The sequence below is a fragment of the Rhea americana genome, unplaced genomic scaffold (assembly GCF_003343005.1).
Source record: "Rhea americana isolate MKP2758 unplaced genomic scaffold, rheAme1 scaffold_115, whole genome shotgun sequence".
NCBI lineage: Eukaryota > Metazoa > Chordata > Aves > Rheiformes > Rheidae > Rhea > Rhea americana.
This window is the reverse complement of record NW_028185206.1, coordinates 329,389-354,484: the sequence shown is the minus strand read 5'-3', so window position 1 is coordinate 354,484 and position 25,096 is coordinate 329,389. Positions and strand designations below refer to the sequence as shown.

General features: G+C 43.4%; 3 protein-coding genes across 6 annotated transcripts in view; 1 reads left to right on the top strand and 2 right to left on the bottom strand.

The window, feature by feature from the left end:
- Nucleotides 1–8,882, top strand: part of ELP1 (elongator acetyltransferase complex subunit 1) — a 32,966-nt gene extending 24,084 nt beyond the window's left edge. Inside the window, 8 exon segments of the mRNA XM_085317317.1 lie at nt 1,032–1,132; nt 1,257–1,317; nt 2,002–2,115; nt 2,872–2,983; nt 4,276–4,403; nt 4,800–4,954; nt 6,009–6,090; nt 7,462–8,882. Of these exon segments, the coding sequence (XP_085173443.1) occupies nt 1,032–1,132; nt 1,257–1,317; nt 2,002–2,115; nt 2,872–2,983; nt 4,276–4,403; nt 4,800–4,954; nt 6,009–6,090; nt 7,462–7,529 (821 nt within the window). The 3' untranslated portion in view covers nt 7,530–8,882.
- Nucleotides 7,037–13,226, bottom strand: LOC146600800 (actin-like protein 7A). The gene has a single exon (XM_085317273.1). The coding sequence runs from the start codon at nt 11,846–11,848 to the stop codon at nt 10,712–10,714; it is 1,137 nt and encodes a 378-aa protein (XP_085173399.1). The 5' UTR covers nt 11,849–13,226; the 3' UTR covers nt 7,037–10,711.
- Nucleotides 13,227–13,317: 91 nt separating this feature from the next.
- APTX (aprataxin) lies at nt 13,318–24,691 on the bottom strand. 4 transcript variants are annotated; one of them, XM_085317284.1, is made up of 8 exons: nt 24,605–24,691; nt 24,111–24,247; nt 23,123–23,169; nt 20,570–20,899; nt 18,986–19,045; nt 14,865–15,091; nt 13,915–14,018; nt 13,318–13,607 (listed from the first exon to the last, which is right to left on the bottom strand). In XM_085317284.1, the coding sequence occupies exons 2-8, from the start codon at nt 24,238–24,240 to the stop codon at nt 13,453–13,455; spliced, it is 1,053 nt and encodes a 350-aa protein (XP_085173410.1). In that variant the 5' UTR covers nt 24,241–24,247; nt 24,605–24,691; the 3' UTR covers nt 13,318–13,452. The 4 variants fall into 4 exon arrangements, with proteins under 4 accessions (XP_085173410.1, XP_085173433.1, XP_085173418.1 ...); XM_085317307.1 differs by having other exon boundaries at nt 24,537–24,684; XM_085317292.1 differs by lacking the exon at nt 24,605–24,691 and adding an exon at nt 24,356–24,530.
- Nucleotides 24,692–25,096: the final 405 nt, after the last annotated feature.

Here is a 25,096-nt window from a genome sequence, read left to right as displayed (position 1 = left end):
TACACTCAGGTAATATAATCACTCCTCTGTCGCTATCCCAGGAATAGCYGCTGTGCAGAAGCCAAGCTGTCTGTGTTCTCTGTTGTCCTGGGCCATGTGTGACTAAGTAGGAACTTGCCCTCCATGTGTGCTAGCCACAGAACAGTCCTGGGGATGGCGTAGCTGGCCTAGGCAATGCAGTGAGCAAGGAATTACTGAATGCTGCGTCCCTGAGCTGCCTCTGTTGGTATGAAAAGCTTTTTGTACCRGAGGTGAAGCGCACATTCTGGAATAAGGAAGACTTAGTTCTGTGGCCYCTTAGCCATGCGGTAGACAAGTGACTTTGCTCTGCTTTTTCCAGGAGCTGGTGTGGGTTGCATGAACAGGTGTTGAAAATTAGGCAGCTGGCACTGTATGCTTGGATGAAGGGAGACACAGGAAGGCTTATTCAAAGCCACTTTGGAGTAGTGCAGTGATTGCTGTAGCCATGATCTCCATCAGAGATGGCATTACAAACTCCCTGAGTGAAGCTCTGCCTTGTATTTGCATCTGCTTGCCACTGGGTTTGTGACGTGTGCCCAGCAGGTGATCTTTGCTTAAAGAACAGAGGCTAACCATTGGGGCTGTGCAGAAGTTGTAGGACAGGAGGACAGGGAGACCTATTGTGACTGCTGGTGGTCTTTGAAGAGACCTTGTAATTGGCCACTCACAAGTTGAAGGCGAGTACTTCCCAGAAAGATGTACTTACTGTGATGCTTGTTGCAGATCAGACCCAAATTACAAACTGTAACTAGCTTCATGTTTCTTGGTTCTTGGTGACACAATGAACTTATCTTCTTACTACCTCTTTGAAGATCCCATGAGTGGCCAAGCCTGTGTTTTTGCACAATAGTTTTGAGCAATGAGGAGTGGTGATTTTTTTTTTGTTTGTAACATCAGCACTTTAAAAGTGCCTGGCACAATATGGTTTGCCTATGCTGACTAGGATACTGYTGTGTAAGAGTGTACATCTGGATAGATGCTACTTGATTGTTTATGATTATTATTAACAGAAAATAATAATCAGCACATGGTTGCCCTTTCTTTCCAGGATTATGAAGAGGCTGTTCTCCTGCTCTTAGAAGGGGCTCTCTGGGAAGAGGCTTTGAGACTGGTAAGACATTCCAGAGTAGGAAAACCAGAGTGAAAGGATTTTGTGGAGTGCAGGAGTAAGGGGATGGGATCCAGGTTACATCCTTAAAACAAGACCTTGTTTGCTTTTCCTGATCCTTATCCAGATTCACAAGTACGGTAGATTGGATATCTTAGAAACCAACTTCAAACCTGCTATCCAAGAAGGTAAGTCTGTACTAGAATTGAAGACCACTTTGTGCTGTGGAGGAAGTAGGAGGTCACTACTAGGGCTGTGAGAACTCACAGYGTTCCGCTGTTGGAAGCTCTATGGAAGGCCATCTTCATTCTGCCTAACTGATGGTGACTGGCTAGCCACATTTGGCTCTTCTCATTGCAGCTTGAAACTCTGCTGTGTCATGGGCAGATTTTAGCTTAGTTGAGCTCCTTTGAGCTTTTTTAGTATTCACAATYGCAGGTTGCAATGAGATTTGTGTTTACAAATCCATGAACAAGCAGGACTGTTCTTGTTCCAGAGAAAATGTGTGGTGGGAGAGCTCTGGACTGAGAAAACTACTGTCTGTCCTAGAAGATTTTATGAGAATATTTCTAAAAGTGATTTGATGCCTGTATTTGCCCTTCACTCCAGAAAGGCTGGTCTGATGCTATTGGAGATTTTTGTGTCTCTGAGCATCTCATGTTGTGGGCAGGTGCATCTTGTTTGATTGGCTCCTGYATTATAGGTTTGAATTTCCTGATACTCAACAGTCCTTGTGTGTGCTTTGCACCTGACTTCTGAAATTCRTGAAGGATTGTGCAGAACAGTACAGCACTTAAACTTGTGTAGAAATGGTTGCCAAGTTCCTTTGTAAAGATGTTCATATTCTTGGACCTAATTGTCTCCTTGAGYAGCTCAGAAAAGTCAGCTGATGTTCCTGGATTCTCAGAAAAAAGCATTCCTGCGCCATAAGTGTCGACTGCAAGTGGTCCGAGAGCTGAAAGAGAAAGCCTCTGAGAGCCTGCAGGGTTTGTATTGAAGCACATATGAGTTTCTCCAGCATAAGTAACTGTGATAGTTTTCTTTGTGATTTCCATTTTCCCTGTGAATCTTTGCTGTCTTCTAGCTCCAGTGGTATCCGTGGAACTTGCTGTAGGTGTTTAGAAAGAGTATTTGTCCTGTTTAGCTTGGGGGATGGGCGTGCAAGACACAAAAGTAGAAAACACTCTTCTTCCCCTCCATCCTCATCTTATACTTGGATCATGATTATTTGACCTTTGTCAATCTATAAAGACGGCTGTATTTTTAGGGCTGTCTTTGTCATAATTTTCATGAGATCAGAATGCTAAATGCACCTGAAAGCTCTTCAGAATGGGGTAACATTGTTTCCACAGTGCCAGCTTGGTGGGGTCAGGCAGTGCTTAACGCATCCTGTGTTGAGCACTAGACATGTTCACCTGCCAGCTTAAACAGCCTTGAGGAAGTTCTCTGAAAGCTGAATGCTTTGTTACTATGCAGATCTGCTGCACTGAGATTTTCTCTTCCCTCTACTTTTGCTTAATAATCATCCTCAGCAAGGCAAAAGAGCATTCTTCTCACAGTTGCTATTTCTTCTGTGTGCTGGCTGAGCTTGGCTGAGAGCCACAAGGCTCTTAAGTGCCATCAGGCAGAAACACTCTGCCCAAGCTATTTCTCTAGCAAGCTACATAGCTTATTCAGAGAGAACACTGTGAATAACTGTGGCCTTTTTTCCATGCTGTGACAGTTGTTAATGTGTTTTGCAGATTATGAAATGCCAAATTGCCCAGAATTGGATCTTATCTCTGAAACCAGCAGTGTTGTGACAGCCAGTGACATGAACAGCAAATATTCACACAGCAATTCAAGAATATCAGCGTAGGTATCTGCCTCCAAATTAGATGGTGGCTGCCCTAGCATCAGCCCTTGTTTTTGAGGGCAGCTTGTGCATGCTTGGCATGCTTCTCCTAGCAGCTGTGCATGCTTTGAAGCTAGTTTTAATTACAGTCATTTCGTGGTTAATTTGGCTCTTATTGGGAGAGAGAGCACAAAAAATGCCAGAATCTAGTAGTGCAGCAGGAACTGAGTGCCCATGTGAGAAGCTGTGGGCATGGACTCTGGGCAGGAGCTGGCTTTATGTGTGTCAGGCACACTGTCAGAATAGYTTGCTGTAAGACGCTTGACATTGAATGTGGGCATAGTTCCTCAAACATTAACAGTTTGTGCGCAAGGCTTTTGGTCTTTGACTTATATTTTCTATTTGATAGGTGGATGTTGTTGCTAAGTCTCATACTGTTGTCTTTCCATTCTGATCTTCTGTGTTGCCTTTTGAGTGCTCTTTGGAATGTGAGCTGCAGTGTGGGGTGGGATGTCTGGTTGTGTTACAGGCTAGGGTGGTTTTCAGGAACACTTCTGAATTCCCTATCTGAAACATCTATCCAAGATACAGCTGTGAAAAAAGCCTGAACTACTTAGGATGCCTTCTATAGCACAGATGAAAAGAGAAAGAGATTGCAGCCTCAATATTCAGGCTTATTCAGAGGTCTGCAGAATCATCTCGGGACTAGGCAGATAATATTGGCCCCTGTTTTGAAGTTGCTTTGCTGTGATAATTGGCAGCTGAGCTGCATTAATGCACAGCTTGTGGAGATAGCAGAAATGAGTATACACAGCCAAGCAGACACCCTGGCACCAAACTGTTTGAGGTGGAGCTCTGCTTTGCCTACTAGAAACCACTGTCAAGAATTTTCTTTATATTTTGCTTTATTTTTTGCTTTATTTTTTCTTTATTTTTCTTTTTTTATTATTTTCTTTATTTTTTGCTTAGATCCTAGTCCTTATTGGAACACGGAGTAGTCCTGTTGTAGTAGGTGGATTGTAGGACAACTCAGCCCAGTTGCTGACTTGGTATACCACAAAGTATATTGGTTGAGCAGCACTGAAAACATTGACATAGGATACATCAGTTTACATGCTGCCCTCTCTTACTGAAGACAGTAAAGACTTGAGGAACATTGTGAAAATGAAGGCTGAAATTTACACTGGCAGACCAGAAACAGGGAAGAGAGCTAGCCTCCTGTCCAAGTTTCTTGCATTCTGACTTTCTTTTAAATCTACCCTGTTACAGCTGTCCTGGTGTGTGCAGTAAAATAAATGTCCTTCTTTTCCAGGCGTTCCTCAAAAAACAGGCGGAAGGCTGAGCGCAAGAGGTACAGCTTGAAGGAGGGGAGCCCTTTTGAAGACATAGCCCTTCTGGAAGCACTGGGAGAAAACATTCGTGCTGTTGAGACTGTGAAGGGTAAGACATTTGATCATCTTCATCYGCTTACCAGCTTATAAAACAGTGGAAGCAGTGTGTTCCCGTCAAGAGAGAGGTAGGCTGGGGAGATGGCCTATCTGTACTGTTATCTGTGGTGGACTTTTAGTTCATCTGTGTCTGTGCTGCAAGAAGCACCCGCAGGATGAGCTCTCCAAATTTGTAGTCTTGGGAGCAGAGAAATGAGGCCTTGTCAGTGCCATAACTGAGGTTTGCCTCACGTTTGTACTCGCACACTGTAAGTGCTGGGTAGGAACAGAGAACTGCAGTTCTGGTTCACTGCTCCCCTTCCTCCTCCYTGGCACCAGAGCAATACAGCTATTTATTTAGTATGCCTGTCTTAATCCTCTCTGCATCGGCTTTTGTTCTCTCCTGTAGGAGACATACACATCCTTCTGAAGCAGCTTGTGCTATTTGGTTACGATGAGCAAGCTGGGGAACTGCAGCGAGTCCTGGAAGAGGTTTTGCACCTGATGGAGACCTCACTCCCAGAAATCTGGAGTCCAGAGCTGCAGCAGAGCTCTCTCAACCTGGTCCGTGCTTGTCTGCAATAACCGTGGTGCCTGCCTTACAGTTCCAAGTGTTTAGCCATGTTTGGCATCCAGAATCTTTCTCTGGCTTTCCACATCTGACCTTTTTTGCAGAGGTCAAAAAGATGTTCTGTGCAATACATTATAAGAGCACTGCACCTTCTGAATCAGTGTGCACTAGATATGTAAAAAGAGGCATAGCCTCTTACATCTCTAGGGCTGAATTGCTGCACTGGACAAGATGAGGCTGCATAAAGCTTGTGTCATCTTGTTCTAGTGGTAACTTCTTCTTGTAAGCCCTATGTTAAGCAATTTGTAAAACATAGGAATACTGTTTCTTTTCTTGGGACTAATGGTTGAAGTGTCAGCGTACCTTTTATATACTGAAATAATGATTAATCATCCTGATGCCATGAGGTGAACTACTGAGGGCTGCTACCTCATTTATGACTGCCAGGACCACATTTAATTTAGTCTGAACAAGTACAGTATATAGTATATATTGCAGAAAGGAGGTGGTTTGTCAAGCTTCTGGGCTTCAGTTTGATATGGTATTAGGAAATCATGAGGGTTGCACTAGTTGCTTTCCTGAGTACATTTTTTTTTTCTTTCTTTTTCTCTGATCAATAGTTTTGAGTTTTCAAGGTGAACACAAAATACTCCCCGGTATCTTGTCCATAACCCCTGATCAGCAGGCATTTAAGGGCAGACTAAAACCTTCCTTATGTTAGGTAGCTGGAGCTCTCTAGTGAACTTCAAATATCATCAGCCTTATTAATAAAGCATGCTTGATGATTTATGCTATTTAATGTGCTGGGATGAGGGTCTTGCTTCTGTATGCTGAGAAGCTGTCCCAAAGGAGCTCTCTTTCTGCCTCTGTTTAGCTTTTCTGAGAGTTTACTAGGCTTTGATTCCATWTTCCTGACACTTCAAACTGAGCTGTCTTGCAACTAACTGCTTCTACTTTTGGAGACTGGTAGCAGAAACTTTCTGTAGGTATCTCCACTCTCATCTGGTTTTGTGCAGGTTGGAACATGTCTGTTGCTGCTTCTTACAGGTCCTGGGACCCAATTCAACTGCAAATAGCATTATGGCGGCCTATCAGCAGAAGAGGATGGTGGCAGCTCCCGTTGTACAAGGTTAGTTTAGGCTCTTGGTTAGAGGTGGGTGTTAGAGATGTAAGTGTATCCAGTGCTGTCAAGCCTTCAGGTTCACCAAGTGTTGTTAGCTGCCAACAGCTGTAGTGTATCTCTGGCCATAGGAGGCTTTTCTTTATGGTGTTGCCCTTCCTCCTGGCAAGTGAATAGCCTTCCTAAGCCTTCTTTTGTTTTATTTGCCCTGAATTCCTGTGTCAAAACTATTGTCTGAAACATGTTCCTGGCTTTCTATGTTTGTAGGCTGACTGTTTTAAGGGATTTGGAAGCTCTGTAGATGGAAGTGGTGTTTTCATATTAGAGAATTCTTGTAACTTAATACTTTTGTGGCCAGGCCAGGCTAGGCTGTTGACCTAATCAGGCTATGATGCTTTGCCATGTTGCAGCCCTTGCAACTAATGCAAATGTAGGACAGCTGCAGCAGCACCCATCTCTCTTCCATCTTCCAACTTCCCCACTAGTCCTAGAGAACCACATTGAGAGGAAATCCTGTAACAAGCCACTAGATGCAGCCCCTCCATCACTACTTGTGTGGGCTGGCTTCAAAGAGAGAAAACCCTGTGCATCTTATTCACACTTCAGAGCCAACTGGCTGTTGTATGTGATAGCACAGCAGAGATGTCCCAGCTAGTGGCGAATGAACTAGGTTCTGCCTGCTGCCATTGGTTGTTGCCTTATCATTCTGAATGATATCAGTTCATGGAGAGGGGATTGGTTTGGGATCTGATTTGCTTTGGCCTAGAGAACAGCTGACTGACAAATCTGTAAGACCCAGTCTGAGCTTCTAGGCTGAGTACTCTGGGTTGGTGGTCTAAAAAAATGCTCCTCCTGCATAAGGAAGGGTAAAATGGAATGGTCAAGAAGATCAGAAACCCTCAACATAAGGGGGGAGGGAAAGTGCAGGCAAGCCAAGTGGAAGGAAACACACGGATTTCTTTTTTTCTTTTTTTCTTTTTTTCTTTTTTTTTTAAGGGGCTTTAATAGCTCATCTAATAGAAATTGTTCCTTGGCCTCATTACAGAATTAAAGTAACATTAAATGACAAAACAAAATCTTTTGATCTGGATGGTTTGTGACAAATTTTCTTAGGTTCAGAAGACTAARAAGTCATGAGTTTAACATGACTACATGACTGGAGGCCACAGAGAATGATTTATGTAAACAGTCCTGTTTACAGGACCATTCTTCATTGCAAGCTGGTGATCTGTGGCTAAAGAGAAACGCTTTGGGTCTGAGACTTCTCAGCTTCCTTAGATGTAAAGGAGAGTAGAGGGCAAAACTAGCTAATGGGTAGCTCCTGAAGAAGCCATATCACTGTTACTCTCTGTGCTCACTCTTGTCCCATTTGCCTTTCAGATCCAGAATTACTTATCCCACCAAAACTCAATAAAAATCTCCAGTGGAAACTGCATCTGCTCCAGTAATTAAAAGCCAAGGATTCCCAGTGGACTCTGAACTAYAGCTTTTTATTTAATTTCATTACATCTTTACAGAAACCATTTGTCCTGGCCTTCATGATGCACTCTTCTTAGAGCCGTGCCAGCTGATTTAACTGTGACCCACATAACATCTTGCTAACAAGGACAGATCACTGCACAGATCATTGTCAGGCTGGCGAGTAACAGGATGTGCAGCTCTAAACACTGTTGCTTGTATCCAGCATCTGCCACCACCTTCTGCTTCCTCCCTTCTGGCTGAAGGAGCTCTACCATTGCCATCTGAGTTACTTTATCTACCATTGCTCCCTCCTGCAGGTGGTACTTGCCATGAGGACAGGTCACATTTTAATGGCTTAAGGAACTTGGCAGTAAACATGTGTTAATTTGAATTGCTGTTGTGGCTATACAAATGAACACTGTGTCTGCTTATCTGAGTTATCTCTTGAAATTGGATGTTGGCAACAGAAGAGTTCCACCAAAATCACTTTGTTAGATCAGAGYGAATCTTGGTGTACCAACAGCAGCTACTGCATTGAAAATGGTGATACTTGCACTAGGAAGATTTTGGGTACATAGCAACATGAATAAAGGGAGGGGAGGGGTTTTGGTGTCAGTGTCACACTGCTGGGTAACACTACCCAGATAAATTTGCTTTAAGGTCAAATACAGCTAATGTTGCCCAGTAGCACCAGCAGCTCAGTAGCTGTACCCTGATTGCACTGTGAGCTATTAGGGAATTGTTTCTCCTGCAAAATGATTTGACTTCATGCCTGAGAACTAGTTTTTACCCCAGAATGCTTCTAGTAAGAAGTAAGGGGACAAGTTCTGGAGCTGAAACTCTTTCAGGGGCCTCAGCCTGCATTCATGAGAGAGAATTTTGGCCTGGCAGTATTTGCATTCAATGCAAGTTTCTTCAGTTAGGCACTGTGGAGGAATGCAGCACAGTGAGCTACCTCCTGTCTGTTTCAGGTAGCTGTAATGTGCAYAGCATGAGATGTTGTTACTGCATGGCATTATGCATGTGTATAATACTGCCAGAGCATTGTTTTCTTGGTGGAAGAACTACATGCATGGGGTGACTGTTGCCCATCAGTAGTGCTGAGATGGCCACRGGGGCCTGCACTGTAGCTGCTGTGCTGCCTTGGGATTGTTGGGGTGAAATGGTAAAACTATCCATTTTCAGTGCTGCCTGAAACACAGAAGTGATCTTATTTCCCAGTATGACTTAGACAGCCTACTCTACATGCTGTGGGGATGGCTTACATCTGTTGTCAAGTACTGTGGTTAAAATGGAGAAGTTTTCCAAGAATAAAGCCTTGAGATAGCAAAACACAAGAATTGCTGCACAGGCCTGAGTATTTTACTGTATCTGAGTCCTCAGAATGGTAACAGCACCTTTCCTTTAGGTCAAAGTGGAAACCATCTCTTGATATCTGACGAAAGGAGTGGCAGAGTCTGCTTTCTTTCCCAGGCTCTGGCTCTGGCCTTCCARTTGGGATATGACAATGGCATTCCTAATTCCTGACACTCCTAGATCTGTTGCAAGGAAATGCTCAGGTCTTGCACTGCCTATTTTCTAGAAAGGAATTCAGACTTTAAAAGAATCCAAGAAATAGTAAAACTGCTGCAGGCTTTGTGATGCTTTGTGGGACTTTATGCTTATACCAAAACAYTCCCATTTCCTTTAACGTGTAGGTCTTGCTTCTTCTGCATCTCCATTGCAATGATGATCAAAGGGGAAGAGCCTCTGATCTTGGATGGGCTGTGCTTTTCTCCTATCAAAGATAAATCAGTTGAAGTCTTTTGCCTTCCCAATAGAAGATCAGTCTTCTGAATCATTCACCTTGTAATTCATCTGTGAAATCCATTGTCTCCTCCCAACTCCCTCTGTTGTGAGTGAACTTTGGCAAATGAGCAGTAGAGCTGGAACCTGCACCTAGTGGCAGTAAGTATCAGAGTCCAATGCTCTTTGAGCAGCTGCTTTTATATATTCCACACACAAAGGGTATAATGCTCAACATCAGATTTACTTATTTGAAGATACTTTATGTTACATGGGATTTGTATTGAGCAGAGTGATRCAGCAATATACGGAAATCACCATGCAAGTTTAAGTCATACTTAGCAGAATGTAGCATTTGAAGTATACAGTTGAGTCATAATGTGTGATTCTATGATTACTGATCTCTGTCATATGTTCACTGTCACAGTGCTGGGCACCTCCAGTCCCTAGGAGGAAATACATGGGTTGAAACTAGTTCAAGTCCATTGCTATTTTCAAAATTCTTTTGTTAATTACTTCAGTTTTTATACTCTGTGTAGTTCCAAGTCACCTACTCCCACTCCATGCTGTCTGGCAAACTCAGGAAGATATTCACATTCTTTTGAGTAAGTCAGAAAAAATTTACRCAACTGGCTGACCCACTCAACTGTGATACAGTCAGTTGATCCATTCAACCAATACTGTTGTTCATCTAAGACAMCGGCCACCTCTGGTCCCCTTTGTGTTGAGATAAATTCAGCTTTCTTTGCAACAGCTGTAGGCAGTCACTCCTTACAGTCTTCCCTGAGCTTCATGGGCATCTTGAGCCTTCTTCCATCGTGGGGGCTTTTTCATGGGTCACAGAGAGCCTGCAGTGGGGTAGTCCTGACTCCTGCTTCCTACTTTTCCAGTTACTGGACCATAGTCTCTGCTTCAACAGCAACCAGTTTACTTTCACATGACTTCTACTAGGCTGCTCTTTGGCTTTCCCAGAGGTACATTTTACCTTGAAATATGCTCTGCATTAGTTGGTGTCTTGACAGAGACATTGAATTTGCTTTTTAAGTTCTGCAGAAGCTTTTGCCAACTGCTGTTGTTAACAGTAATTCAGATAAGCCACTAATGCAAAATCATGCATTTAGCTTAAGAAATGCCCTAATTCCTGAGCAGATACAGCTGTATGGAAGCCTGATTAGCATGAGAAGAGTGAAATCTGTCCCCCTGCTATGTGCTGTCGAGGTTCATCAAACAAAAGATTCCAGACACAATATTGTGAGCACAATATAGCTGCAGCAGATGTCTCTTAATGTACTTTAATAATAGTCAAGGGAGATGTTCTTGGTTTGATTAAGGAACCCTTTGTCAGCACTGGTCTTCCGGAGGATGTACTCACCCACCATCATCCTCAGAAACACTTGTTAAAAATGCAGGAAGGACCATATTCTTCATATTCCCTCTTGTAAACCCAGAGTTGCTGGAAGGATTGGAGTGAGGCCAAAATAGACCCACCAATCCAGACAGAAGACTTCCTCTGAGGGGATGCAGCAATGGTGAAGTGGTCATTTGGGCACATCCAGCTCAGTTCACTCTGGAAGCGGGCAGCAAAACCAGCCATCATAGTACTGCCCCCACACAGCAACATGTTCCCCACCAATATTCTCATGAGGGCAGCATCACACTTCTTGAGACAGGTCATTGTCAGCTGCAAAAGCCCTGGCTCCTGCGAGCAAAGTAAGGCTGGGYTGAAGAGTGCTTCTGCACACAGGAACCTCTCCTTGCCTATGGTGATGAGATTGCCATCTAGCAGTTTGTAATCAAGTTGTTGTTTCTGAAGAGGCAAACTCAAGTCCTGCTCAAGGTCTAGAGAGGTGTAACAACATTTTTCTTTAATATCTTCTACTATACTTAGCTGATCTTCTGTGAATGTGTTTCCAGACTCATTTAATAGCTTCATGAGATAACATGTGATGTCTAAACCAGCATAATCTACCATCCCAGTGATACTAGACATGACATAACCTTCATAGATAGGAACTACATATGAAACACCATGGCCACTCTCCACGACAAGAGCTGAGATTCTTCCGTAAGAGTACATGGATAACCGGGACTGGTAGGCAATGTGAATGGCAGGTATGCAAAATCCTTCAAACATCATTTCAGCGTATTTCTCCCTGTTAGTGGGGGGACTCAGGGGAGGGTCTGACACCAGAACAGCATGATCCTCTGGTTGAATCTTCATCTCTGTGTGGAAAATATACTCCCACGTATCTTGGACACAGTTCCAGTCCACCACTATACCATTTCTTAATGGGTTGATAAGCTCTAAAGGCACACTGGTGTTCTGAAGCACTCTGCCAACAAAGGTTTCTTTTTGCTTGTCCCCAGTCTTAGCAGGCTCTTGTATGGGCTTGCCAACTGTTGATGAAATTACGTGGGAAGGCCAGGGGTCCCCTGCAAAGCCACACTTCGAGTAACCTGTGCCAATGTCTATGATTATGGCTCTAGTTTCCCTCACTGCCTTGAGGCTTCCCTTTGCCATTGAAGCGTGACTCCCCTTCAGGCTTTGAATGGGTTGTGGCTGCTGCTGTCTTTCTTGCAGACTTTCCCTGTACAGCTGTCGTTGTCTTAGAGCTAGTGGTGGACATGCTTCTCAGCACTGCCCTTCCACCATCCCACCTGGGTCCAAAGCAAGTGGCCGTGACATCACTGGAGGCTGCTGATGTGCTGCTGTTGATGTCACAGATTTCTGACATCAGACACAAGCTCGCCCCTCAGGCAGCAGAGGAGTCGCAGAAGCTGCTGTTCTGCATGCCAGTTTGTGACAGCACAGACTTTCAGAGAGCTGAGCACTGCTTTCTGTACAGATGGGCTGCAGGTGTTTATGCTTTGACTTGCTCTGAGGGGTATTGAAAGACATGACMCCTGTTCTGTGGTGCTGCAGAGAACCCATGCTCCATGGGGCTGGTGCATAAACAAAGTGTATAACTGTGAAGCAGCATCAATTTTCCTCTGGCTTGTCTCTCTACCATCTGAGGAAGGCCAGAGCCTGCACTGTTTACATTTGCTGTTAACCCAGAATAGTTCCTGTTGCTAAGCATTAAACTACTTCACCTCTGGGGACAAGTGAACCCCTGTCTTCCCACTCCCCCAGAATAATATGACAAACTTTCTTACACAGCAAGAGCGCTAGGTGCTCTTGTGCTGAAAGCTATTTCACCCAAATGGCATCTTACTTAACAAGTTAAGGAGGACTTAGCAGGACTGAGCCCCACACTGATTCTGAACCCAGAGACAGATTTTTGCTACCAGTGATCTGCTGCCTATCCGGAAGGTCACATCATGACAGTAGTCAAATAAGAGGCTCATCAAAGCCTGGACATGGAGAAAATACAAAAGCATTAGGTCATGCTAGTTTCTTTATCAAGCTCAACATATCCACTCAGTAAACCTTGATAATGCATTACAGTAGGGGGGGGGCAGCAAAGCTAGTCCTTGCATTTTATGTATGTGTGTGTGTGTGTGTGTGTGTGTGTGTGTGTATACACACGTATACACATACATATATATAAATATATATAACACACACAGAAGTATGTACATTTCTGTGCATGAAGGAATTAGGCCTTGAGCAGGGCCGTGTCAGTGTTTTGGGGATGCTCTACTTTATGCTGTTTCCAGAACACTTTCCCTATGTTCCTATGATGGTTTTGCTGTCAGCCACACCAATCTCTGTTACAGCATCACTCAAGAGACACTTCAGTGGCAGGCAGAGACATCAAGAGAAAAACCTGCCCAATCACAGGTTGTTTCTTCCTCTTCTGTAGGGTAAAGTTGAGTATAGAAGGCATCTAGGCTTGAATTAAAGTAAGTTACTCTACCCAAACAAAACAGTTCTTCAAGACTTATTTTCACCATACAGACAAGTATGGGTATGTAGCAACAAAACTTCAAACACATCTTCAATTGGAGAAGACACTCCCCCCCCCCCCAGTTTTAAGCTTAACACACTGCTGCTTCCAGGCTATATTTTGCACATATTACATTTGTCATTACAGTTAACAAAGGACATTCACATCTGTAACATTTCTACCTTTGTTTTAGCCTGAAATCTGAACACAGATTCTAGGACAATTTTTTGCAAATTCATTGTGGCCAATGCTTCCTCAGGTGTGTCTTTAACTGTGGGATAGTAGATAGTTGTTTTTGACAGAGGTGACATCGGAGGGGCATTTTGAGAAGGTCAGAGGTGTGCTCTCTCACCATTACCTTCCCCTTGCTTCTTACCATCTCTATTACATCTGAAATAAGAAAGAGGAGGCATTGTGACCATGTAGCACCATGAAATGCATTTAACACTGTACAATCTATGCATACGGCTTTACAGGATAGGGTGTCATTCCTGGTCTTTTAATTTAAATTAAAATAATTTAAACTAGTCACAAAATTTACTTGACTTTTACCTAGTGCTATTCCCTAGTATATGAAGTTGAATAAATCTCCTATTTATTGGAATACAATTTATGGCTTACATATTTGTTTTGGAAAAAAGYCCAAAGCCAAAGGCCACAAGGATTTTTATAGTTTTATACGTTTTTAAATCGTTACCTTCAGAGTTTAAGAAATATTCTGTAGTAAAAGAGTTCCAGTGCTTTTTCGTTTTCAGGGCAGGAGAATCAAAATCCTGGCTGATGACATGCAAATGCAGCTGACTGAAACAACACATTGTTCAAAGAAAGAAAAATAACTGTTAATGCCTGAAGTTCTTTTGCAGTTGCAGACTTGATTATAAGAGTCTGACTGCCTCATGGGTCAGTCTTATTGCATTATATTTGACCCACAATCCTGTTACAGAAGGAATCCACTCTGTGCTCTGGAAGCAGTGTTATAATTTCATCTAATTATAAATAGTCAAAATCATTACTCTGCATAATGCACTTACCCTCAAAGACAGTCCAGTTTCCAGAAAGACAGTGACAATAGTTTTAATAAACAAAAGAATTACAATTGATATCGAGTTCCTGAATGGGACTTGGTATCAGGAACTCAAAGCTAAGTCCAAAAACTGGAAAACAACTTAGGAACACAGACTGCCATACTCAGATACTCAACAAGCATCTAGGCACTATAATCTCTGGACTTGCTGATACACAAGTCTCCAATCCATGCTGAGTATCAAGCAGGACAGGGCTTCAGTGTCACTCTCCCATCTCAGCTCAGTGTCCTGAGGGGAGATATACTCTAGTCCTTGGCTGTTTGCACTGCCAGCTCTTTGAGCTGTACTGGACCATGCTGTGACCCCAACTCTGATATGTGATCCCCAAAGGCATTTCCTACTAAACTAAGAAGGCTGTTTAGCCCATCATCATGTAGGTAGTAGTGAGTGCACAGCTGCACCTAAAGGACTTGTACTCCTAGCTGGTTTTTAAGCTTAGGAGCATCAGTTGTGCTATAGCAACACCAAATTGTCTTAAAGATTTGACCTCAAATTTGTATATCCAGAAGAATGGGTTCTACATAACTGAGTTCTACTATCTGATGACTCATTTAGGTCTTACCTCATACTGGGGATTGCATGGTAACCCAGTCTGAACTCCAAAGTCTCTCTATCAGGGCATTGCTCAATCATTTTTTCCCCAACTGCATGCATATGTTCCAGGAGTTCAAGATGGTCCTTTGTGACTGACTGCAGGCTTGAAATGGAGTCCCACGGCAAGATAAGCCAATGGTAACGTGCTTTGGGATATTTATCCTTGATGACTACAGTCTTTTCATCTTTGTAAACCTATCAAAAAAGAAAACTAGGTTATTTACTGATTGAAAGTTATATATCTTAATCTGATAAATTACATATTCTGTGGATTTTGAGACATTATTTATCTAGATCAACTGTAGTTGCAGAAGTCCCTGGACAGGCAGAGGTGTTGTTAATAGAACTGGGAATGCCTCTATGGCTGATGATACTCATAGCATAATGACCACAATCAGTTTATCAAAGTTTGCCTTCCTCTGAACCACACAAAGGTTCCACAGAAGTACACAGATCTCTGTGAACCCCTGCCACAGTATGCTTTTAATTTCCCTTTTCCCTTCAAAAAGCTATCAGTGGGTCCATCTATCTCAAAGAACTGTTTTTAACAGCAGCCAATATGGATATCTAAGGAAGAATAGAAGACTAGAAAATCTGTTTACAGTTGAAAGGTATTCTGTAAGACACATCATTTATGCACATGCCAATGGATGTGCTTCCACTCTTTACTGTGAAGACTGGTTAGCGTTCCCCCTTGCTGCATTCAGGGGACATTCTCAGCTTCTCCTCCTCCTGGCAGCTAAATGATTGGCTACATGACAAGCCAATGCTAACAAAAGGGATATTCTTACGGTACTCTATCTTAAAGTTCAGCCAGGGGCTAGCAGTGCAAGAGAGACTTATCCAGCACTGATAAGGAACCACAGTACATGGCAGACAACACTCCACAACAATCATATGAGCCCAGGAGGCCTCCGGTCAGCTGCCTTGGAGAAGATGACAGTAGTAGTAGTCTCAACTGCAGACCTCTTAATTGATCTAACGCCAGAGCCAAGTGATTCAATGGGATCTAGACAGCAAGGAGATCTGTACTATTTAGAAGCTCGCAAAGTGCGCTCAAGTAAATGGGATMTTTCCTACTGCAGGCAAAACAGCTGGGGTGCCGGTCAAAATATGCAGCAAGAATCTCTTAAGTGACACAAAGACAAAAAGGAGGCTTTCAGTGGAGGCACAGAGGTCTAAAAAAACAGGAATGGTTACTAAGCAGGAAGAAATATCAAGCAGAGCATTCCAATTCAAGGAGAATTTTAGCTTGATTTAAGCTGGTCCTGCATGTGCACCCTTTTCCGTATCACAGACCAGACAGGTGTAGAGAGATGTTCTAGCATCCCTCTTTAAACACTGCAAGAAAAAAAGATTTCTATTCTTATACAACAAGGATGACTTAGTTATTGCTACAGATGCCTGTGAATTCTCTGGAAAAATCACCAGTGAGGTCTAGGAAATGCTACTTCCTTCAGGCTTCATTCAAGCTTTGTGGTCACTGAAACAAAAATCTTGGTGCTATGCTCAATATAAAAAACATAGGAATGCAATGGATTGACTCGTGCTTTGAAGATTCCTGGAATGAAACAAGTCTCAAAGGTAATATAAATAACATGCACAGGGCTATATACTTCCAGCAGCATTACAGACAGAAAACATTCAAGTCTGAGCATTTGCAGCTCATGCTAGGCAGTATGCTACTTGAAGTCATTCAAATAAAGTAGAATAGATTCCTTTCATCCGTTTTTGTTTGGCTTTGCCTTCTGCAAGAATCTGATGCAGTTGATCAAGAGAGTCGGTAGCAAAACAAGTACAGGTGCAATAAGGGTTATTAAAGCCTGTCAGGTTTTGAAACAAACTATGTACTATATGTGTGATCTCTTAGCAGCATGTCTACTGTTGAGAAACAGAAGATTTTTCTCATCTTTGCTAATAATTTTCATAGATCTTGTTCTACACAGAAAACTAAAATTTTATCAGCACACAAAACATGAGTGACTTTCAGCAGCAAGACTAATTCATGCTGTTGTATTTTTACATACACACATTAACACCTACACAGACTGCCACTGGGAATAAAATTAAGGCAATTGTCTCTAAAAAATTTAAAAATCCCAAACTGTCTGTTCTTTAATATTAAAAAGGAAAGGAATTCTACTGTGCACTGAGTTTGTAATCACACCTAAAAAAAGCCAACACTAAATCACAGTTATTCATATTCTAACATTCAAACAATAGATTTAAAACCAGATTATCTTTTGACTTAAGAAAGAACTGTCTTGAAAAGCATGAACTTCTGATTAAAGGACAAAGATTAAGCCTCACGTTTAAAAGGTAAGCCAGCATTTCAATAGCTTTAGCATCCCTCAGAGAAAGACACATTTGAAACTGCTGGTATTTCCTGGATGACAGATACTAATTTCTCCTAAAACTCCATATAAAATCCAATATTTTAGGCTTTGATTAAAAATAAATAAATTAAAAAAAAACAAGCAATTGGGAATTTCTGATTAAATATTAAGGAAAATATTTTCACCACGAGGATGGCCATGCCTCTGAGAAGTCCACTAAGGCTGTGGGATCTTCATCCTTGGAGATCATTCCAGCCCAAACAGATAAGGCCTGGAGCAACCTGATCTAATACAAGGGGTCAAGCCATGTGATCTCCACAGATCTCTTCCAACTGAATTATTTTGTGATTTTCTGAACCAAAGATCACATGTTTCTGTGATATCTGTCCTCTCAGAGGTTGAAAAATGCAAAGAAAAAAAAAACTTCTCCAGTGTTAAGATGGCAATATAGGAGAGTCACTTATCCCAAAGCCAAGCTGTAAGGATTCTGGCCTTGATCTACTACACAGTGGGGAGGCAGTCTTTCCCTCCACCCTTTCTCCAGTTTTATCATCACTTCTCTCAGCTAGCCAACACCTGTCAAAGGTGATCTAGTGGTTTGGTCCTATAGAAAGATGCTTCTTTATGTAACAGTGCTGAAAGAACAAGTAGCCATACCCTTTCCCATTTTCCCAGACTGGTGGGATGCGAGTGAAATTCCTTCTTTTCACCTATTTACAAACACTTAGAATGTAAACATGGTTTTGAGAAGTGTTAGCTACTGGATTCCTCTCATCTCTAGTACAGTTCTTCCATCAGCCTTTAAAGTAACCTGTTTCTCTCAAGGTAAGTATTCCAGCAYGACCGCTGTTTGCTGGAGAGCATTCTTTCTGTTCTGGAATTGAGCTGTAAAGCTTGTTTTGAGAAGAAGCAGGCCATAGATTAGCCATAACCTAAAAATAAAATTAAAGTAGCTTTTACTCATCGATAGAGAAGATGCTCTCAGAATACATTAACGAGAAAGCATGTGTGGAAGAGTTCTGAGATATATACACTACAACTATGAAATATAGCAGTTGTCAAATTTCTGCTTCTTGAGTCTGACCTCTCAGAAAGCACGCAGCAGACAAAAAACACAGCTGAAGGGGAAGTATTATGCAGCTAAAGGAAAGCAGAGAGTTAGGGGGAGGGAGATTMCTTTGGAGCATCTGCAGAGGGAGGGAGATTCTTTTGGAGCATCTGCAGAAGCTTAGCAGAAATCACCCAGGAATTCCTGTAGGCAGAAAGAAACAGGGTGGATCAAGAGCCACTGGTCACATCCTGTCAGCTGGTTTTCCTCAGTTAACTGTTAACTGGTAACCAGGAAACTGCATCTCACCCAGAAACAAGATAATGACGATTGCTGGGGGGAAAAAAAAAAAAAAAAAAAAAAAAGAACCTCTGCTACTTTACCAGCTTTGAACCATAACATCCTTTTAGACGGTTTCCCTAACAAAACACAGAAACCATATTGTTCATCTAATCTCCCAACAACCTTTTCCAAATCTTTTGACCAAACTTCACAGAGTTGAGAGCTCAAGGATAATGAAGTTCTGACATTCTATGAAGTCAGAAGAACAGAGCAGAGCCTTCCAATCTTTCTCTGTGGTAGCAAAACTCAGCCCTTATGCAGTAGCCTGCTGGTTAATCAGATCACTAAAGTATGCTGCAAAAGGAAGAAAGCAAGCTCATTTTACTTTTACACTGCTGTAAAGTAGGCATGTACAATTCCTACCTGCATTTTTGGATCTTGCATGGAGCTCTTTAAACCCTGAGTCCAGTGACCTAAATGTTCCTAAGATACAGAAGGAGAAAACATTTTTAAAAGATAATTAAAAAACTAAATGGTCTTTAAAAGCATTCAGTTAAATACTTTAATTGTAACAACAACAAAATAACATCTGAATGATAGCCAAATTTTTTGTTTAAGAAGAAATGCTCCATGACCTCACCCACAAAGCTCCTTATATAAATTCTTAACAAGGTACTGTTGAGATTCAAAGTAAATCTTTCAAATTTTGGAAAGTGTTATCAACAGGGAGTTCTAGATCTGTTTGAATTTTCTTTGCTCACACAACATAGACCCCGAATATTATTACTGATGCTAGATCATTTTACTACAAAACATGTTGCTTCATGGCTCACAGGGACCAAAGGAGCTATGAGGATCTCTATTTAGGAGTCTGATCACAGACTGCACAAAACAAGGAAACATTGTTGTAGCATCTAGCCCTACTCTTAGGCCTTTCAGTAGTGTGCAAGGCAGAGTGGCTTGTACAGAAAAGAAAGACAGGAAGATCAAGTCAGTATCAGCAGATTTCTCTTAACTGAATTTCTCGATTGATGAATACCTTACGAAAGACACAGAGTATACTTTTTCTAAAGTAGACAACATGTTTCTGTTCAGAGCACTTCACAGGCATTGCCAAAGACGATCCTCATCATATTCGTGTACAGGAAGATGTTCAAACATTACTCTAGTGCAGAGAAAGAAACAGGAAAGTACAAGCCAGCTAACAGTTTGAATCGCCTTTTCTCTCTGCTTATACTACCATAAATCAGCCCTAATACAACTAGCCTGAGGCTACAAATGAAATAACTGGTAAACTTGAGACTAGAACTTGGTCCTGCTGGGTTGTGTTTTTGTGCTGTCTCCTCCAGCAACCATATATTTAATTCTAGAAGCCCTGTGTGGTCACTGCACTTTTTGATTTTGTCCATGTCAGCCCAGCTAAAAACTCCCTTTCAGAAGTATTTAGCTAGTAACACTCACTAAGGGAAACATAGTTCAACCATGAGGAATGATCAAAGAGGACAAAAAAAATAAAAGTGCTGGGGAGGAAGCGTTCTACTGTGTGTACAAGCTTTTTGATAACTACTGCTGTATTTGTAAACACAGTAGTTTTCATCTTAAGTGGCAGCACAGATTCTTCATGGGACGCCAGCCAAGCTAAGCTCACGTGGACTGCCTTTCTCACAGAAACTACAACATGAACCAGAGATCAGATTCACACCTCTTCATGTGCATACCAGCTCAGCAATCACGCTGATYTCTGCAGGAGGCTGTGAAGGACTCACACCACATTAGCAATTTTGTGGAATACGTTCAGGTTAGAAGGGAATCTAGGTAGCTTTCTCGGGATCTATGTGGTGTCAGGAGCAGAGTCTTTGCCTTGGCACATGTCAGCTCTGGATACTCTGAGGATCTGGGTTCACCTGAGAAGTTTTCCAATAGGTAGTACCCACAAAAGTAAAAGACCGCTGCTGGAGAAGACAGCTCTAGGAGAACCCGCAGAAGTACTAATCCTAATAGACTTACCTTTTTGCTAGAAACCCCCTCATTTGGAGAAACACTGGAACTGCTCAGTCTACGATCTGCAAAACTGCCTGGTGTATCCACTGCCTCCATCTTCATACCTTTTCTGGGCACATTTTCTTCATCACTGTTTTTGCAGGGGTCCTCACACAGCCTCTTCTCAGCTTGTGTTTTCTTTTCTACTTTTGCAACAGTTTTCCCTGATTCTTCAGAGAATTGCACCGTGTAGGGGTAAAGTTGGTTCACAATATGCAGAACTTGGCCTGGCTTCATTTTCACCTCTTTATCCTTCCCAATATTCATTAAATCAACAGTAGTTGGGTTAACGCCCATCTTTGGTAGGGGAGAAGAGGAGGGTGGGCAGGAGGGAAGAGAGGGAGAGGGAGAGGGAGGGAGGGAGAGACGGAGGGGGGGAGAGGGGGAGGGAGAGAGAGAGAGAGAGAGAGGTAGTGCAGGTCTTGTGACTGTCATCACCAGCAACTAACACTCAGTTGTCCTGAAAATACCGCTATACTCAAAAGCAAAAGTATTTTGTATCCACTCCACACCCCTCCTAACATTAACCCACTCTAAAGGATCAGGGAAGTTAGAAGTTGGAGGCACTTCTCTATCACCTCATCTCGCAGTCAGAACTGCTAGCACACAACCCTCATAGGCATAATGTCCCATGGACTGAGCAGCACAGCTGGCTATAGAGTTACAAGACAACTTATACCTCACTGCCCACTTTCCCCACAAAAATCAAAACAAAAATGAAAAAATCTACTAAATAATTGCAAAAACAATGAAGGCTTTAATAATTACTGTTTTATAAGTAACAGTAATTTTAACAATTATTTCAGTCCATCTCCAGATGGTTTCCTAATTTCTAGTTATTTTGTTTTCTCTTTCTACTCCTTTCTTCTACATTTTGTTTTCTGTTTCTCCAAAATGCTCTCCTGTCAGCACATCAATCTCCAAACACCTGGGACCACTCTTCTGGCTCATTTCAAGAAAGGAATCCAGGCTCCTAGCACCTGGATCACTAAAAACAGGTCATTGCCAACACTTTCAACACTTTTTTCCCCCCTATTCAAAAGAAAAAGACAAAAACAGTCTATAGAAGTCCCCTAGAGAAGTCCAGTACAAAGGAGCCAGCTCCTTGCTCCTGTCTTTTCTTCTTTTTCAAGTCATATTGATAACCCTTCCCCATCCCAAATAAGACAGAGCTGGTGAGAACACTCTGTTTCTCCTAAGAGAGGCTAAATCTGTCTCTGTTCACCCCAGCATGTGTAAGTATGGGTAGCCTACAGTGTTTGCTTGAGGGGAAACATTTTGCTTGAACCTGAGAGTGACCRTAGGGAAGTAAGGAGACTCTGGCTTCAGCAAAATGCTTTTGGTTAATGTTTATACATGCTACAAACTGTAGGAATACAGATCACACTTGTGACTGATGAACTCTGACACAGTCTTTTTCCTTAGCTTTGTCACAGCAATACCTGCCTCTTCCACCAGATGGTACTGTGCCTCCCATCAGCAAACACTGCCTGTGATGAATCCAGTTCCGGATAGAAACTTTTCAGCCCATAACCCATAAAGTTTCGCTCACATCACACACATTTCACACCCCCCTGACCAATATGCTATTTATCAGCCGATCACTGGAACTCGGTGCTGCACATAAATCACAGGAGAAGCAGCTCTAGAGCAGACTGAAAACATGCTAACTACTACTACCCAAGGTGTGCTCTTTGGCCTGAGATTACAGTAACATTGTATTCAAATGGTTATTAAGGCCAATTTCTGTGAAAGAGTGTCTAGGAGTTACTTGACAAATTCACCAGATACCAATGGGAGCAAGTACTTGAGACATTTTGGTGGAAGATGTTACTCATCAGTGGATAAATGTGAATGCTGATGCTGTGGGTACACGCACGTGCCCCAGCCTGAAGCCAGAGAATGCTCCCTTCAAGTTATCTCAAGGATACTGGTCCCCAAAAGTATGAGAGAATAGGCCTGCTAACATTAATTAATAATAGTTAATAGCATTAGAATGCCTTCAGTGCTGTTTCAAATTCCACCTCTCCCTAGAGATGACCACAACTTTGGCTCTACTAACCATCAAAATAAGAACTTTAAGAACTGCCTAGTGTCATAAGTATAATAAGAATTAATTTAACCTTAAATGAAGGGCTGCCTCAGCTTTAGAAATACAAGGCTCAGGAGGAAAAACATCAAGTTAACCTCTTGATTAGGGGAAGAGCCTTTAAATCTCCAAAACGTATTCCCTGGAGGAAGAACAGGCTGAGGACTTAAGGCAGTGCTCCCTGACAGTGCAGCTGTGGCTGCCTAAGACACAAGCACGTCTGGAAGGAACACTGCAGCTTTTCCACTAAGGTACACAAATGAAAGACAGCCCTTCTGAGGATCACCTAGCATGCTCACCTTCATCATAAAACAGCCTGAGGCCCTTCAGACTCTGTGGTCAGAACCACCACTTGCAGCATTTGTATTATGTAAGTACAACAACCACCTCTGTAAGTATCGGAAACAATGTACATCCTTTTGAAAACATACCTGTTTGACTGTGACATACCCCTTGTTACAATCTGCTTTTAACAGTACTGAGGGAAAAGAAAAAAAAAAGCATCATAAAACAATGTAAATAAAGAGACCAGAAAGGCAGAATACACTCCTATATTTCAGGCRTGTGCTATCTTCTGAGAAAAATTTCCATTAACATTTTTGTAAAATTTCTGCCATGTTGTCTTAGTGTTTCTAGGACCACTGCTAAGATGTGACTAACCTATATGATTGAGTCATATGTGCACATTTGACAAAATTACATCAGAATAAAGGGGAAATCTACAGAAATATTCTACAAATTCTGGCTATTCACATTAGCGCTGTCACAACATGGCATAGAAAAGGGCTGTGTCCAGAATAGAAGAAATACACAGCTGGAAAAGTGGAAAGGGAAGTATTTTACAGATTAAAATGTGATTTCTCCCAGTGGCTCTAAGAAATACTAAGTCATACTATAAATCAATTGGTGGAACACAGGGAATATGACTACCACCACTCACCATATGAGAGCAAAGGCAGTGGAACAGGACTGTGGACCTGGGGATTCATGTTAGGGCTCAATGTCTTAGTTTAAACTGTGAATTTCTTATCTTCCTTTTAGCAGGAAGGCTGTGTTTCTTCATATTGTCAGGACTCAGAGGTCTTTACAAGCACTTGTAAGAAACTCAATGGCTTCAAGAATCATGCAGCTCTGTGTATGAGGTTGAGACTGCCAGCTAGTGACTACAGTAATAAGCCTAGGGGAATCTTGCTTAGATTTCAAGGAAGAATTGTCATCTCCATCTCAGCACTGCACAAAGCAGGCCCATAAGTAAGGCCAAAACAAGGCTTTCTTGGCTTCACTGCAATTCCATTAAGCAGAAGAACAAAGCTTACTGATTAGCATGAGTCTATCATGAGTGCTTATACTTGTGTCTCAGATTCTTCACAACTCTGGCAACTACTGGACCGGGAAATCAGCACTTGAGCTGCATCTTACCTTGTTGCCGCGAGCACTTCTTATCCGTTATCCCAGTCTCTGGGCCACGTCCAATTATCACTGCTCCCAAGTGCGGCAGCTTGATTCGCTGACTGCATTTCTCTTGTGCCACTAGCCAGCACACACGCATCACTGCACTGTGGAGCCAAACAAACAGTACGTGACCGACCCGCAGTCCCCAGCACGCTGCCCCCCGGGCCAGCGGGGCCTAGGGGCTTCTCCTGCCTGCCTCTGCATTAGCTCACTGGGCTCACGGCCATGAAACTCCAGGCAACGCCTCGCGGTCTGCGGCGGGCCCGGGCGCAGCGGAGGCCGCCCCTCTGCGGGCCCTGGCACTGCTGCGCCGGCCCGGAGGGCGCCGAGGCCGCAGGAGGCCACGGCCAGGCCCAGCCCGGCCCCATGGCAACGCCGGCCCGCGCCCCTTACCGCGCGCCGGGCCCCGCCAGCACCACGCCGCAGCACGCCCAGCCAATCGCCTCCCGCCCATCGCTCACGTGACCAGAGGGCGGCTCTGGCGCCAGCACGCCGACAAAGCCCCCCCTCAAGGCAGGCACGCGGGCCGTGACCGGAAGAAGGAGGGTGCGCAGGCGCAGTGGGACGGCGCGGGCTGCGTGAGCGACGCGCAGGCGCAATGAGCCAGCGCGGGCTGTGTGAGACGCGCGCAGGCGCAGTGGGACAGCGCGGGCTGCGTGAGCGAGGTGCGGGGGCAATGGGCGAATGCGGACGACGTGAGCGGCGCGCAGGCGCAGTGAACAAGCGCGGGCTGTGTGAGCGGCGCGCAGGCGCAGTGGGTCAGCGCGGGCTGGGGAGGCTGGGGAGGCGCAGGCGCAGTGGGCCAGCGCGGGCTGTGCAGGCTGGGGCGGCGCCGAGGCGCAGGCGCAGTGGGCCAGCGCGGGCTGTGCAGGCTGGGGCGGCGCCGAGGCGCAGGCGCAGTGGGCCAGCGCGGGCAGTGTGAGCGAGGCGGTGCTGCGCGCAGGCGCAGTGGG